The sequence below is a fragment of the Chrysemys picta genome, chromosome 1, assembly GCF_011386835.1.
Source record: "Chrysemys picta bellii isolate R12L10 chromosome 1, ASM1138683v2, whole genome shotgun sequence".
In the NCBI taxonomy this organism is placed as follows: domain Eukaryota; kingdom Metazoa; phylum Chordata; order Testudines; family Emydidae; genus Chrysemys; species Chrysemys picta.
The window spans coordinates 198306189-198323003 of NC_088791.1; the positions used below are offsets into that span (position 1 = coordinate 198306189).

Consider the following 16815-nt stretch of genomic DNA (forward strand, 5'->3'; position numbering starts at 1 on the left):
TAATCAGGTAAGGTAATATTGTGGTATTTGTAAACCTTTTCATGAACCTGTCTGAGAGGAAACTCTCCAAAGATTAAGTCACAGGTATGCTTGCTTGTTCCATTTATACTAAATAAAGTGGCTGGAGAAAAGCAAATGCCAGAATTCTGGGCTCTGGTGAATGAGCCCCTCAAACCAAGTCGGTTTGGCAAACCAGGCCCTTTACCTGGTTGCACTGCTCTTTGTGAATTTGGTGTGCTCGTTGCTAAATGCACCCACCAGGCATGAGGCAAAGAGCAAACCAAAAGATAGTTCCCAGGATAGATCTGCATTTTAACTATGAAAGAATTCCACTTCCATAATTCTGAAAATTGTGCACTTGAGCCAATGGGAAAATTCCACCTGCTCTAAACTCAGAAGCTCATGGAGCAGCTGAAATGAAAAATCCTGGTCAGAATAACAGTATAGTCATGATCTTGTTTTGATCTTTTTTTTTTTTTTTTTTTTGAGGGGGGGGACAGGAGGTTGTGAAGCGAGCCAAAGAGCCCTGCTGGTATGTATAAGTGAAAACAGGGCTACTGAGAGACTGTGGCTTCCCCAATGAGAGTGCTAATATTTTAGAGTAGTTTGTGGCATTTACTAATGATGGGAGAATCTCAGAAGTTTCAGAGGAATCTTATTCAAACTTGGCTCTGCAAGATCAGAGTTGAACTCTTACAAGAAAAGGAGGTTGTACAATATTTCTGATACTTTCTCCTCTTAGCCAGGACAGCTTTGTGACAAGAACAGCTTTTATTACCTTATTTTGGCAGTTCTGCTTCTGATCATTGCAGGAATTAGGAAGCAGAGGCATTTAAAAAAATGAGAAAAAAAGAAAGAAAACTGATCAAAAAGGTTCAGTCTGGGTTCACTTAGAGGCAGGAGTGAAAGCAGAATTGGTTTGTCTACACATGGAAATGACTAATATTTCTCTTTTTTCCTAGCGTACTGAGCAAGATCATGGGTTTGATCCTCGGCTGCCCTAAGCTCAGCTTCGGAAGACCTGGGTTTAATTCCCCACTATGCCTGAGGGGAGGCTGTTAGGGAACTAGTCACAACTCCCTGATTCTCAGCCACTAGGACCTGGGGTAAGTTAAAATTTCCAGGGTCAGGTGTGGAGGCATCTTCAACTGACATAAGGGCCCTCAGGAACCTTACAGCAGTGGAGAATCAGGTATAGCAAAGGTTTGCTTTACCATGCCCTCTCCTGTTCCTTGATAACCCTTTTCCTCTTCCAGCCCCTGATATACACCCTGCCCCCCACCCCTTGTGCCAGGAGGGACATAGCAGCACAGAGGCAGGGGAGATTCAGTGGAGATTCCCCTCACATGGGGAATTTTTCTGGGCAATCTCTGGCCATTTTAAACTCACTTTGTAGTGTGTAAACTGGAGAATCTGACATCCTGTCTCTCCCTGCTGCTGGGTCATCAAGGGAATGCTTTAGTTTATCCAGTATATCATTGGTCTTAGTGCTTTATTGCCAAGAGCAGCACAAGCTGGAAGTACAACTTTTCCCATACTGCTTAACCTATGTGCTTTGAACCTGACCTGGAGGAGCCACCTTTAAAGGAGAAATCATATTTCAGCCTCCATGCTCATACAGTTCTTAGCCCCTTTGATGGGGATGCCAACAAGGGGCCCAGTTGTGGTGCTGGCTCTGTGAGGAGGAAATGTGTCCACTAAGAACCAGGTTCAGACCACCAACTGATTTCACGTATGCCACTGAACAACCAATGCATGACAACAGCTCATGCTCACTGACTCATTACTGCCTTGGGGTGCATTTAAAATGATCTGAAAGTGAGAGATTCAGTTCCCTGCAATTAGCAAATTTGCACTGACTACGCATTGTGCTATACTGTGGACATATACTAGGTTAGTCTTATTTTGCTACAGTCTATGGCAGGCAGACAAAGACTGCATATATTTCTTGCCTTTCAACCACCCTAAAGTAAAAGTGCAAAGACTAACATGCTATGAAAACAGGATATTAGCTTTTGTCAAAAAGATCACAAGGGGTTTGAGGTTTTTTATCTTAGCAGCCTCTCTCTCTCTGTCTCTCTCTACTAATTTCTGCCTGTACTGAACATACATTCACAGGAGGAGTGGAAGAGATGGCAGTGGCTGAAACACAGCTATATTCGAAGGTCTTGAACAAAGTCAAAAACAGAAGCACCTGCGCTTTACTGGAATCCCTCTTATCTATGGGATTCCCTGCACATATAGCGTGAGTAGTATTTTTAAGTTACCTCAATATATTAAAAGAATTTTCTCATAAAAACTTGAACATAGACAGCTTGCATTTTTAACAGAGGAAACAGACAACTGCTTGACACAGATGTTTCTGTATGTGGATAAGATATCATGTTTTGGGCTTAATTTATAGCATTTTGTGGCGTATTGATTTTATCCTAAAAAGAACCTACTGTGCATCCATTTTTAATATCTAAATCTAAAAACTATCCACTTTTGGGTTGAGAGATTGTAAAACTTGTTAAACACTTGACGTGCTCAGTTATCTCCCACAGTATTACCAGAAACAAGTCACATTTTTCATTCATCAAATTTGCTGTAACACAGTTAAGTTTAAAGACACCTTTTAGCCTATGCTGGCTTCTACGACACAGCAAAGGCATCTTACCACATGTAGGACATTAGAGACTGGGTTTACTTTTCACAAAACATCATTTCTGTTTATAAATATCATATAAAACTATTCAGCACAACTGTCATTTTTACTCTTTTTATTCCATAAAGAATTTTTCTCAGTTTAGGATCATGTTAAAAAATTACATGCCAAAGGGGAGAGGGGAAAATAGTATCTCCATGAAAAATACGAAAGCGCCAAATGCTGTTCTCAGTTGTACTGGCAACCCCTGTGAGGGAGCAGTGTAACTGGGGGCAGAATCTGACTCTGCATTAAAGAAAAATGCAGTATTAAGGTCACTTGTTTCCTAAACATCTTCAGATGAGATAAGCACATTTTATGTGAGATTTTCAAAGGGACATGGGGGAATCTAGGGCCTCAACTCAGTGGCAGTTGGGCAGTTTAATTTTCCTATGTGCCTTTGAAAATCTCATCCTTCAAAAATTTACTCCCTTTCCTGCAAATTCTTAACATGTGTGTGTGTGTGTGAGAGAGAGAGAGAGAGAGAGAGACAGACAGACAGACAGACAGAGAGTGAAATAAGAATCCATCAATGTGAATTTAAAACTGACTACAATACATCTTCATAACCATATATATATATATGTTGGCTTCTTATTGAAAATAAAACCAACCAGTGAAGCAACTATGTCTGAAAAGGTTCAGTATCAAAAGTGTTGAATTAATTTTCTAAAGAGCCCTCTATTTTTGGGTGCCAACTTTAGACACCTTGGGCCTGACTTCAGAGGTACTGAGTTCCCGTTGCTCCCATTAATGTCAATTGAAATTTTGGGGACACAGCTCTTCCGAAAATCTGGCTCACGGTCTCTCCCATCAGGCATCCCAAAACTGAGACACCCCAAATGAGTGGCCAGTTTTGAAAATTTTTGGCTCTGAGGTCTAAATTCTTCAAATCTTCTTTAAAGCACAGTGGTGCTACCTATGGAGTGTATTTGTGCTTTCTAGTGTAAAGGAAACAGTTAGCTAAATAGTCAAAGTGCTGAGCAAGTTTGGATAAAATTTAAAAAGTAGCCTGGATGTTTGCCTAAAATTTGAACTGAACAACTTTCTCAGCTTAGAAACTTTGGTTATTATTTTTAAAACTTTTGCATGTGTTTTCAGTTCCTGATTTCAGCCATTCAGCATTCCTGGCCTGGCCAAAACCAGGTTGTGTTGGAAATATCATAAGATAGCCTGATCTTACACGATTCAGAGCTGCAGTGCCATAATCTCTTTTACCCTAAGGCCCCTTTACATCTGAGCAGTTTAAAGGTGCATTAGTGTAAATGGGAATCAGGCAGAATCTCAGCAAAACATTAACCCCCAAGTCCAGGCTTATACAGTACTAATTGTTATTAGCATTTCCAGACAGGGATCTGGTAGTTTATTCTTCTTCTAAAACAGTACTTTAAAATATATATATGTAAGAACTCTTCTGCTTTTTGTTTGAGAGAGATGTGTAGACATAGGATCCATTTTTGCATTAAATTGCCTTATTGCCTATTATTTGCTTTGTGGAAGCCATAAGCCAGGATGCCACCATGCATGGTGCTATACAAACACAAAAAAACCCCAGTCACTGCCTCAATAAGCTTACAGTCCTAATATGAGCTGAGACAACTGGTAGATACAGACTGGCACAAGGAAACAATGAGACAATGCTGATTTGGTATGATAGGCAGAGGTCTCAGCATCCCAGCTGCCTAGCCATTTGTCAATTTTTTATAAGCCTAATGGCAAAGGATAGTTTTAAGGAGGAAAATGAAGGAGAACAATGATTTGGCTTTGTAGATGTTGACCGGGAGCATTCCCAAGAGTTGGAGGTTGCATGGGAGAAAGAACAAAAGCTCGTTTGAAAATTGACGGAGGCTGGAATTGGCAAAGAGAAGGCAGGAGTCGACCTCTTGATAGCGTATGGGAGACGATAGGTAGGATAGAGATAGCTGGTGAAGGGCCTTGGAAGTGAAAACAAGCTGCTTATGCGTGATGCTAGAAAGGGGAGCCAGTGGAGGGAGGCAAAGAGAGGGGTGACATGGTCAAAGCAACCAATGATCTTAACAGCAGCATTCTGAATGGATATGAGTGGGTAAGGCTGCATTTGTCAAGGCCAGAGAGAAGGATGTTGCAGTAATCAAGACACGAGATGATGAGAGCCTGGACGAGAGTGTTAGCGGTGAGGATGGATGAGAAAGGCCATACCTTAGAGATGTTGTGCAGAAAAAATCAGCAAGATTTGCACATAGTTAGGACATAAGGTCCTAGAGACAGGTCTGAGTCATTCAAAGTTGACACCCAGTTTACTGGCCTGAGTGACAGGAAGGATTGTGGTGGTGTCCACCGTGCTCAAGAAAGAAAGTAGCGGGGAGGGCTTGGGGGGAAAGATTAAGAGTTGTATTTTGGCCATGTTGAGCCTTCAGTAATAAAAGGACACAGCACGTCGTATGTAAGTAATACGTTTAATTATTTATTTACAAATCCACATACAATTTTCTCCCTGGGGCGAGGAAGACAGAAAAAAGTACATGAAACCAGTCACACTGTTTTATGCGCTGCTGGAAGGAGCACAGATATCACAGGGCTGGATGCAATATAAGAACTTGAACAGAAGGGAATTAAATGTTACAAATTTGGCTTCAAGACCCCAACAGGCAGAAAATCTTGTTTCAAGTGTAGCAAATATTGTCTCTTGGGTGTAGCAAAAGAAACACATGAGTCATAGTGAGTTTTAGAATTGTGGCCAGGCTGAAATGTCCAGTTCCTCTGCTGGACTTATTCCCACCTCCCCCACCCCAAGAAACTCAACACTTGGTCTCAAAGATGTGTATGTGCAGGAACATACTGCCCTGATAGAAAAAGATACTGAATTTGGGTATAATTTGGTTCCATAGAATGGTAATTACATATTAGAAATCGACCTGAACCAAAATCCCTGAACTTGTGGCTCAGATCTGTCTCTCTAATGGGCAGAAACAAAACACTGACTCCTTTGGGAAAATTTGGATCCAGATTTCCAGATCCCAAGTATAAGAGTGTGAGGATCTAAGGTTTTGGTTCTGCCCACCATAGTGTTTGGAGCTGGGAATTTGTTTGGCCCCATCTCTAATAATAATGTGGGCCCATATACGATACAAATCATGCTTATACAGCGTATTAAGGAAAAGTTTCCAGAACTCAAAGGAGAATTTGCTGTCTATCTGCATCTATTCAGAATTTGCTGCATCTATTCTTTTCTCCTGGTGAATCCACTTTATTTTCCTTAGGCAAAAAGCTTTGGCTGCTACTGGACACAAGACAGCAGACGAGGCTTCAAAGTGGTAAGAATGAAATAATTTACAGTTCCCCCAGGAGTACTTTCACATGAAACCGAATGAAATGTAGTTGCTTATGGGCTGTTTCCCCACTGGATTTGGATTTAGCAGACTTCATGGTAAAAATGAAATCAAATCTGAGCTCATCTTTATTTTGCTTTATGGAAATAGTTTTATTCGATCATGTTTCTTGTAGGCATAAAATTATTTGCACAGAGTGCAAAATAAAGTAAGAGCAGAGTTACTGCTTCCTAAATGATGGTTCTGTTTTATGGAACGTGAGAGAACATGTGGGTGTGGGGGATGGATACTGTCATGATCACCTAATTTTGACATAGTCAAAGAAGGGAGGATTGTGAGGAATCATAATGTAATAAATGTCTCCAATTTCTCACACCTCCACTTATGCACAAAAACCTCTCCCTCTCACAGAACTGGATGATGACTATAGATCAGAGAGGGAAGTTTAGATGCTCAGCCCATGAAGCAAAAGTAGAAAAGGAGGTGTTAAAGATCCGAGAGATTACAATTGTAAAGGAATTTGGAACATGTTAAGTTAAAAGGCATTGACTGTAGGGAACACAACTCCAGGTGGGAAAAGGCTATAAAATCAAGCTGAATGGCTAAGAGTTTGCGGTTTTAAAAAATAAGAATCCAGGATAGGCATGACCATTGGTACTGTCAATTGCTACTCTTGGGTCATCTGAATTTGTTCTCCAGCCTGAGACACTGATGATGGAGTATGGAGATGTTGCTGATGCTGATTTATTTTGCAATTTAAATCCCAGATCTAAGGGTATGTCTACACTATACCTCTTCAGCGGCACAGCTCCAACACTGCGGATGTGCCACTGGAGAGTCGTAGTGTAGATGCTTCCTACGTTATGGAAAGGGAGTTTTCCATTGGTGTAGTTATTCCACGTCTCTGAGAGACAGTAGTTACATTGACAGAAGAATCCTTCTGTCGACCACACAAGGGATTAGTTTGACCCAGCTACAGCATTCAGGCCACAAAATTTTTCACAACCCTGAGTGACGTAGCTAGGTCGATCTAATTTTTAAATGTAGACCAGACCTGAGTCAAATCTCAGACCCACGCTCTCTGCTGATATTTGTGAGACACAGAAGAGATATAAAAGAGCACCCAGCAGCAGTAGCGCCTCCTACAAAGCAACTGATGTTGCTCCAAATGGGGCGATTTAAGGCAAATACAGTTAATCATCCACATACAAAGGCTTAGAATGAGAACATTGCACAATTGAAATATACATTATTGTATATTCCTCTTTGTTGTGTTTCCAGCAAGGCTGAGATGACACAAGTTATGACTTTTAATTAGGGTTCATATTACAAGGAAGGTGGTTCTGGATTTTTTGGATCTGGGTCCATGTGTTGCAAAACATGCTGATATGTGGCATGTACTTCTGACATCCAGAGTGGTGATCAAGTGGTGGATTGCATGTTCATCCCAGCACATATCCAGTTCAACATAGGCTACAAAACAAGCTCCATCCGAAATTATTTCATGCTGTGAATTGAAAAAATCAGTGGCAGATCATGCTGCAATTCCCAAAGCAAAATGACTTGTTACAGATTGGAGCATGACTTATTAATTTCAGTTGATGTGTTTTCTTTTTTGTTTGTTTTTTTTGGTGGGGGTGTTTTGTTGTTGTTGTTGTTGTTTTAACTAGAGATGAATAAAAATGCAATTGTTTTGTGAAGGATTTTTTTTAAACCTATATTTGCAAAATTACCTCTCAATTTCCCCCCCCCCCCCCATTTTTTGGTGGTTTCCTCCCCCTGCCCCTTTTCCTCCCTTTTCCAATGGAAAAATAGAAAATGTGGGAGAAAATCAAACAAACAATACCACAAGTTTTCTGTTTTCAAATACTGAAAATTATGTTTTCATTTTCAAATTTAAAAAAAAAAAGAAAATTTTCATTTAAAAACCAAAAGACTTCATCCTATCAATAAATATCACAAGGGGAAATTTTTTGACCAGCTCTAGTTTTAATCTGTTCTTATTTCATTATGAGTTTCTTCTCATGTAGCAACTGTTTGTTTTTCTTTCTCTGCTTTTATTGTGGATGTCTTCACCAGAGCGATGGAGGAATGTGTACAGAATTGTGCCTTAACTTACCCTGTGCGATGCACTCTCAATTTCAGGTTGCACTCTCATTGTAATGATCCTTCTTTGGATGATCCAATCCCTCAGGAATATGCTCTCTATTTATGCCCAACTGGACCCTTGCATGACAAACTGCAGGAATTTTGGAACGAGAGCAAGAACCAATGTGCAAGAAACAAAGCCCATGAGATTTTCCCACACATAACTCTTTGTGATTTCTTTACGGTAAGAAAGCCTTTAACAATTCCATTGAGCACAAAAATCCATGCTAATGTAAAATTCAGATTGAAATCTGGACTCTCTTGATCATGTATTTTCACTTGCTCTTACAATTATTTTGCACTAATAATTCCTTGCATAATTGTAAAAACTCAGGTGTGATTGTTTTCTATGTGCAAGCAGGAGCACAAATGATAGTATGCAAAAATTATATGGATGAGGGATTCAATATGCAAAGGTCAGTGTGTTCAAATAAATGCCATGTTTTGAAAATCCAGCAACAGTATCCCATCACAGAGTATGCTGGGACACAGGCTAAGGTAATTGCATTTATTCCCCTCTACATTTACAAATATCAATAAAAATATTCGGATGGTGGATATTGAGGAATGATCAGGCCAACAAATGTTATGGACTGGAAGTAGGGATTAGAGGGAGATTTTTCAGTCTCATGAGAGCAGAGGGGCTGGATTTAGGCTTTTTTGAGGTCTGATCATTTAAACTCTATGTATGAATATGTCAGTGCAACTGCATACCTAATCTGTACATGCAGCTAACATGGCTGTGTTTGCGAATCATGTATTTGCATGTGCAAGTGGTCAGTACTATCTTTTTTTGCCTTCTGAGCATGCAAATTAGGCAAGCAGTTGCATATGCAGTGTGCACAAAAAAGCAAACCCTCAGACATATCATCTACTTAACATCCTCTGTGCATTCATTTCTCACTGCTTTTGGATGCTGACTGGAAGAACAGTGGTTGCTCTCAGTTCACTGTTGAGAAAGTTCCACATACTAAAAATAGCTATAGAAAAAAGGTTGGTTCTCTTTGCTTTTTTCCCCTGCTTTGCCTGGTGCTGCATTTGCTCTCCTGCCCATCGTAGCTCACATTCTATACCTTGGTATTGCCATGGAGTAAAAACTTAAAAAGTGTGTAAGTGACTTAGGAGCCTAAATCCTATTTTCAAAAGTACTTTAGAAACAGATTTACATATTTAGATGCCTACAGACGCAGATAGGTACCCAGGGGGATTTTCAAAAGCTCCTAAGCAGGAAATTCACCAAAATATCTTTGTAATGCCTAAACTACACAGGGGAGTAATTTTGCACTGAATTTTTGTGCACTACCTACTGCATATTAGATAGTCGCAGTAATTACATACACACAGTCAACTGTTTTCTGTTTCAATATAATTCAGTGTGTCTACACTAGTTGTCTACAATGTCTACATTATCTATGATGTATCTTGTCCTTTGGCAATTAGTAGCCTAAGTCTAAGGTTATGTCTACACTACACAGCTTTTAGTGACACAGCTGCGCTGCTACAGCCAAGCCGCTAAAAGGCACGCAGTGTAGCTGCTGTTTGTCGGCAGGAGAGCTCTCTCCTGCCGACAAAAAAATTCCACTCCCGACGAGCAGCAGCAGCTTTGTTGGCAGGAGAGCGCTCCTGCCGATAAAGCTCTGTTCAGATCGTCACTTTTTGTCAATAAAACTTTTGTCATTCAGGGTTGTTTTTTTAACACCCCTGAATGGCAAAAGTTTTGCCGACGAAGTTCCAGTGTAGACAAAGCCTAACTGAAAATCAATGGGACTTAAGATCCTAAGTACCTAAGTCAGTTTTGAAAACTTAGCTTCCTAAATAACTTAGGCACTTTTAAAAATTTGACCTGTGATCAGGGTGTTTTCTGAATCTAAAGATAAAATAATCTAAATAATACTCCCTATGAATATCGAGATATTCTCTACAAAATGAGTCTTAAACAGCATAATGAGGTGCTGCCTCCGCCCTAAAGGATCAATGTGTACACTTCAGTGGAAGAACGGTATGGGTATCACTAAAACTATACTGATCTGTAAAAGTTTTAGAGACCTTGCATTGCTGGCGAAGTTGCACGTTTGCATCCTTGCAGCACTTTGCCATTCGCTTTGTCAGAGATCTATTGAAGCAATATGGAAAGTGCAGTGATGGAGCAGTTGGACAAACGAATGATATTCATTATAATTTCATACTCTATAATGCTGCTGAGACTACAAAATAAAGAGAACAAGTTTCATAGCAAAATGTCAAACACCATGGTACTAGTTGGCCATTAATAACATTTTATAGGAAATAAACATTTATTAGTTTGCAATGAATGTAGTGCTCTTGAAAGGTGTCAGATGTAAAAGTCTGAATTAACCACAGAAAGTATGCATAGGCAGCAGCCTTTTCAAGCTTCCACACAATGTATCTCAACCCTGTTCTAGATGGAATATTTCAAGGGATAAGAAAGTAATTTAATCTCTGTGAATATTCAGTACTTGTTCTTTCTGCTGTGACTGCCAGTCGGAGTGCCAACTAATACCGAACTATGGTAGTGGTTTTAAAGTTTGGATACTGTCCAGTAGAAATTGTTTATGCCACTGATGGTTTGTAATGCATGCTCCCCATATGTTTTCTTTTAGTGTGAAGATCGGAAAGTGGAATTCTTGCATGAAGCCCTAAAGAAAGTTGGTGACAGGTTTTTACATTTGTTCCCACCTGCCATTTCTCTATCACTACATTCGTCTGTCAGCTACCTTGGTTTCTTCATTAATGATGCCCATGCAAATATCATCAAAGAGTTTGCTGTGGCTTTTGCTACTGAGGCTTCGATCTTGGCAGGTACCGTCAATCTCAATTGGAAACTGTAGTAATTTAAGTATCTCCTAAATTTCTGATGGGGTTCCAATCAGATTCTGTTGTTCGCTTCATGAAACCATCCTGCCCCAAAGTTTTGAAAAAAATCATGCCTGGGGAAAGTGGGCCCTGCTTTCTCGCTTATTTTACACAGCAGACATAATGTATTAGCCTAAGATAGCTCTTCTTCCCAAAAGCCAGATGCATAAAATGGCAGTTAGTAAAAACACTTCATGGTGTTCTTATTATCTTTGAGAAATCTAAGCAAAGCCTTCACTTTGTAACATTCTGTAGGCAATTACTGAGTAGAATTATCTGTAAAATATATATACTGTGTATATCTCTCTATTTAGGCACCTAACTGTGTTCATCTCCATGGTTTCTGAGGCAGGCTTGATGTCTGTTCAGTGTTGCATTGCTAAACAGCGGTTTCAGGTCAAGGGGTTACCTTAGTAGGTGTCATGGGGTTTTTGTAAAAATAAATTAATGCATACATTGGAAGTATTAATGTTCTGAGCCTCCAAAATGGAAAGGGACAGAGAGTGTAAAACGTCACCACCCCTAACTTGAAGCCTGGCACATAATTTAGGATAATGGTGAGTTTTATGATCATGGATGAGGAAAGGAGAAAACAAATGAGTCCAGAAGGAATACATCAACCAAAGCCTTATCATGTCAGATCCCCTAGCTCTATACTTTAGTTACGGCAGTGTGGGAAGGTGATGGGACCCTTTGGCTTTTGGTGATGTTCAGGTTACTATGGTGATGCTGTGAAGAAAGGGAGGCAGGAAGAAAGATAGGCATCCAAACAGATCTGTAAATGTCTGGAATTCCTGCAATGCCCACATAGACTAGTCAGCTTTCATGGTTTGTTACTGAGTCACAGATTTCCCTTCAGGGACCTGTGCTTCGGAGTGATCCTTGAAAACTGCATGTCTGAGACATGAAATATTGAAATAGAAGTTTACTACATTGATGTCACAGATCAAATCAATAAATATTGCTAAGAATACCAAAGAGTACATTTAAGCATCTGTAAGTGTAATTAAAAAGACAAAAGGCCAAATGCTGGGTCCATCTTACACTGCAATAAAAAGAAGAAGAGGGAAAGGTAGGGATATATTCAAAGCAAGGTTTCTTATGCTGGGGAAGGGAGAAGAACTCTATGAAATCCACTAAGGACTTTGCAATACAGCTTTGGGATGTGCTTGGATGTTACAGTGATGAGTACTATAGATATCCTTATAATATACAGCCAGTAATGGGTGCAATAAGGCTTAATACAAAAGAGGTCAAAGCGGGGATTGATCTGTATATTTGTCTGTCTTAGAGTTTTCCTTAGCATTCATCACATCAGCAAATTAGAGGATTGGGCCAAAAAAAACCTGATGAGGTTCAACAAGGACAAGTGCAGAGTCCTGCACTTAGGACGGAAGAATCCCATGCACTGCTTGAGACTAGGGACCGAATGGCTAGGCAGCAGTTCTGCAGAAAAGGACCTAGGGGTCACAGTGGACGAGAAGCTGGATATGAGTCAACAGTGTGCTCTTGTTGCCAAGAAGGCTAATGGCATTTTGGGCTGTATAAGTAGGGGCATTGCCAGCAGATCGAGGAGTGTGATTGTTCCCCTCTATTCGACATTGGTGAGGCCTCATCTGGAGTACTGTGTCCAGTTTTGGGCCCCACACTACAAGAAGGATGTGGAAAAATTGGAAAGAGTCCAGTGGAGGGCAACAAAAATGATTAGGGGTCTGGAGCACATGACTTATGAGGAGAGGCTGAGGGAACTGGGATTGTTTAGTCTCCAGAAGAGAAGAATGAGGGGGGATTTGATAGCAGCCTTCAACTACCTGAAGGGGGGTTCCAAAGAGGATGGAGCTTGGCTGTTCTCAGCGGTGGCAGATGACAGAACAAGGAGCAATGGTCTCAAGTTGCAGTGGGGGAGGTTTAGTTGGGTATTAGGAAACACTATTTCACTAGGAGGGTGGTGAAGCACTGGAATGCGTTACCTAGGGAGGTGGTGGAGTCTCCTTCCTTGGAGGTTTTTAAGGCCCGGCTTGACAAAGCCCTGGCTGGGATGATTTAGTTGGGAATTGGTCCTGCTTTGAGCAGGGGGTTGGACTAGATGACCTCCTGAGGTCCCTTCCAACCCTGATACTCTATGATTCTATGAGCATACAAGTGTTCTGCTGATAGGAGCCATGGATTTCCCACCAAGCGATCTCCATAGATCCTGACCTCCTTTCTCCTGCCCCTGGGATAACAGAGGTTACTGCAGGCCTAGGGCTCCAGTCACTCAGTACTGCTCCTGTATGAGGAAGGGAAAGAGATAGCTGGTACCCTTAACCCCAAAACTATCTCCTCGTGGGAGGGTGAAAGGTGGGCTGTGTGTGTGTGGGGGGAGCCTGTTTCAAAGCCATTATCTAAGCAACCTCTTCTTGACCATGTGTCCCATTCATTCTCTCCAAGCTGTAATGCCATCTCCTCCTCACACTCCGTCAACTTGCTACCCTAACTGGGAGGCACTGCTTCCCCATATGCAGGGGTGCTGGAACAATTTATATAATGGGGTGCTAAGAGCCATTGATCCAAACTGTAAACCCTGTATATGATGGAAACCACTTCAAGCCTGGGGGTGCAGCAGCACCCCCAGCATCCCTAGGTCCAGCACCTATGCCCAGATGTCTTCTTCCAGCACTCTGATTTCTACCTTTGGCAGTCAGGACAGTTGCAGGGAAAGGAGAGGAGTCAAGTGTGCAAAGGAGTTTGTGGTGGGGCCATGAGACCATGGAGCATAGGCACTATGCAGCTGCATCAGAGAGAGAGAGAGAGAGAGAGAGAAACACCTCTCTCAGGGTCTATGGAGTTATATTTAACTGCAGAGCCTGAGTGCTCTGCGCACCAGCTGATGGCTTAACACCAGGATTTGGTTGATGGTATTTTCATTTCTCAGAAGTAATATTTTGTAGAAGAAAATAAGGGAGTATTCATTGGTGAACCAGAAAGAATGAAATATTTTTTTTAGAGCAAGGGTGAACTGTGCACATCACCAGATTAAGAATGTTCACTTGGAAATAGTGTAATAGTCTGAAAGATTGCCTTTGATTACTACATTGTTTCATATACTGCGCAGAAGTCTGTGGAATAAAATTCTGCATCATGGTGCTAAATAAACAGCCTAGATAAACTTCACCTCATTTTGTGACCTTGTAGGATTATTATTTTATTCCTAGATTGCCGCGTGAAACCCTGTACAAAGCAGCTGCACCTTACCCTGGCTCATAAGTTTTATCCTCACCATCAAAAGACTTTGGAACAATTGGCCAAATCTATCAGCCCGGGACAGAGCTGCCAGTGGACAGCTGCTCTGTATTCTAGAGATATGCGCTTTGTAAATTACCAGGTACAGCGTTCAACATTACTGAGTCTTCTGTAGTCATGTATTTAAAAGCAGATTTGTTTTTTATTCATGAAAAAAATATGCATGCATAACTCATAGTTTCAGTATACATTACAATGCAGGGTGCTTCTTTTGGCTGAAAAATTGTATTCTCAAATCAGTGGAAGATAACTGTGTGACATTGTATGGCTGTTGATATGCAGACCAATCAGATCTAATTCCAAACTCAAACAGGAAAACTGAATTTTAGACTATTATGGAGTGTGAACATAAGAATACAGAAAATAAGCAAGAAATATTTGGAAGTACCATCATTCTTCCAGGCAGATCACTGCATAACAGTAAAAACATAAGTTAGTTGACTGTACCTACCTTGGAAAAAGCTGTAAGGGCTGAATACCCTAATGTAGAGCATGACTATATCCCTGATGATTTTCTGCTCAAAGGATTCTTGATTAAAATTGGTCAATATTTTTCAACTTTTCAATGAAGTTTTTTCATTAAAAAGTTTAAACTTTTTCATGACATTTTCACCATTTTTCAACCAGATCAGTACAGCATATTATTATTTGAATTACAGTAGCATCTCAGAGCCCTAGTCAAGGACCAGGACCCTATTGTGCTAGGCGCTGTAAAAACCAAGCACAAAGACAGTCCCTGCCCCACAGATCTTACAATCTAAGTATAAGACAAGAGATAACAGCCCAGAGTGCAATACTATGAAACTTACAGTGTGATTTTTTTTCATATGCCAAATAATTGTAAATTATGGAAAACATACCTACAAATATTTCTATCTTTTTTAAACTATTCTACACTTGTTACAGAAAATAAGATTTTTATGAACAACAAATGTCTATTTTTATATATATTATAAGAGTCCACTACACTCTTTTTCTCTATGATAAAGAAAAAAGACATTAAAGAATAAGCTACAGTATAAAAAAATAGAGAAACAATTGATAGCGCACAGTTAAGCAGCTCTTCTCTGAAATGCTCCATCACTTATAACATTAATGTTCTGGAAATAAGACCTGATATGCATTTGAAGACGTTTCCTTTTTTAATCCCCCACCAGATCTTGCAAGCACTCTTCCAATACAAGCCTCAGAACATTGATGAGCTAATGCTGAATACTGGAGATTTGATATATGTTGACCGATCACAACAATCCGATGTTAGTGATGGCTGGGTGATTGGTACCTCTCACCGGACTGGCTGCAGAGGATTTCTTCCTGAAAATTACACAGAAAAAGCCAATGAGTCAGATACTTGGGTTAAACACAGGTTAGTAAAACTCCTCTCCGTAATTTCCGGCGATGTACCTATATAGTACTGTTCTATATTCACTCCCTTGTATACTATAACACAGTGATAGAGGTCTTTTGACCCACCCTGTTGGTAGGTATTGGAACCCTGCAAAGATGCTGATTGATTCTTGCTGACCCATTACAGGAAGTGGGTGCCTTAACACTACCTGGGAAATAAGGAGGAGAGAGTGGTTCTCTGGGCAGAGCTGGCATAGGGTCTGATACACAACATAGCATGCAGTGTACACATTTATAGTGTAGTGGCATCCACAATTACACAGATTAAGCAAGTGAGCATCAACAGTCCTCAAGGAGGAAACAGGAGAAAGGGGATTGGGGAGGGGGAAGGTTTGCGCTTGGAATTTATGTCATGCTGTCATTAGTTTATTGCGTCTGACGAAGTGGGTATTCACCCATGAAAGCTTATGCTCCAATACTTCTGTTAGTCTACAAGGTGCCACAGGACTCTTTGTCACTATTTATTAGTTTATTTGTAATTAAGCCAAGCTGCAGGAAGTTTAATTTTGACCCTATACAGCGTGTGGATGAGTTGTGGAGCTCTCTTTTCCTTCCTTTTCTTTTTTCTACTCTTGTTTTCTCTTAGTTCTCTCTCTCATGCCATTCACTATATCCCACCTTTGCCTCCATAACTTAACAAAACAAAGACAAACAAACAAACAGAACTAGAGACCAAGCCTTTCTTCACATTGTGTGTGGGATGCCTCCTTTCCCCCATATTTCACCTACGTTTTTGATCTTTAATTTTCTTCAGAGCAAGAACTATGTCGGCTTATATGTTTGGAAAACATCTAGGATATTTTGGTTACTATGTCATCTAAATTCATACATAATAACTGTACAATGTACATCAGTTAAATATAGATGACACGAGACCTCATAAGGAAGGAAATGAAAATTTAAGGCATCCGACAGTACCTACCTTCTACTCTTCCACCCAAGGAGAGACTCCTCATTTCTAGAATAACTATTGTGCGTCACAGATATTGCATCACAGCCTTAAATCTGCCGCAGTAAGGATGTCAGCCTTCCAGTTCCCCCTTTCCTAAAATCTCCACAACACACAAACACATCAGACTCCTTCATACACACACATACCCCAGTATTGCT

At 40.5% G+C, this 16815-nt stretch overlaps 1 protein-coding gene across 3 annotated transcripts in view; it reads left to right on the forward strand.

The window, feature by feature from the left end:
- Positions 1-2070: 2070 nt before the first annotated feature.
- Positions 2071-16815, forward strand: part of UBASH3A (ubiquitin associated and SH3 domain containing A) — a 39072-nt gene continuing 24327 nt past the window's right edge. The window contains exons 1-6 of one of the 3 annotated variants that reach the window (XR_006174739.2): positions 2071-2245; positions 5926-5979; positions 8140-8326; positions 10764-10962; positions 14211-14380; positions 15456-15664. Coding sequence is in view for 2 of the 3 variants with exons in the window: in XM_065577877.1 (XP_065433949.1) it covers positions 2133-2245; positions 5926-5979; positions 8140-8326; positions 10764-10962; positions 14211-14380; positions 15456-15664 (932 nt within the window). In the remaining variant the exon portion in view is untranslated. The remainder of the gene's footprint in view (positions 2246-5925; positions 5980-8139; positions 8327-10763; positions 10963-14210; positions 14381-15455; positions 15665-16815) is intronic. The other 2 variants (XM_065577877.1, XM_005303702.4) reach the window with 2 other exon arrangements.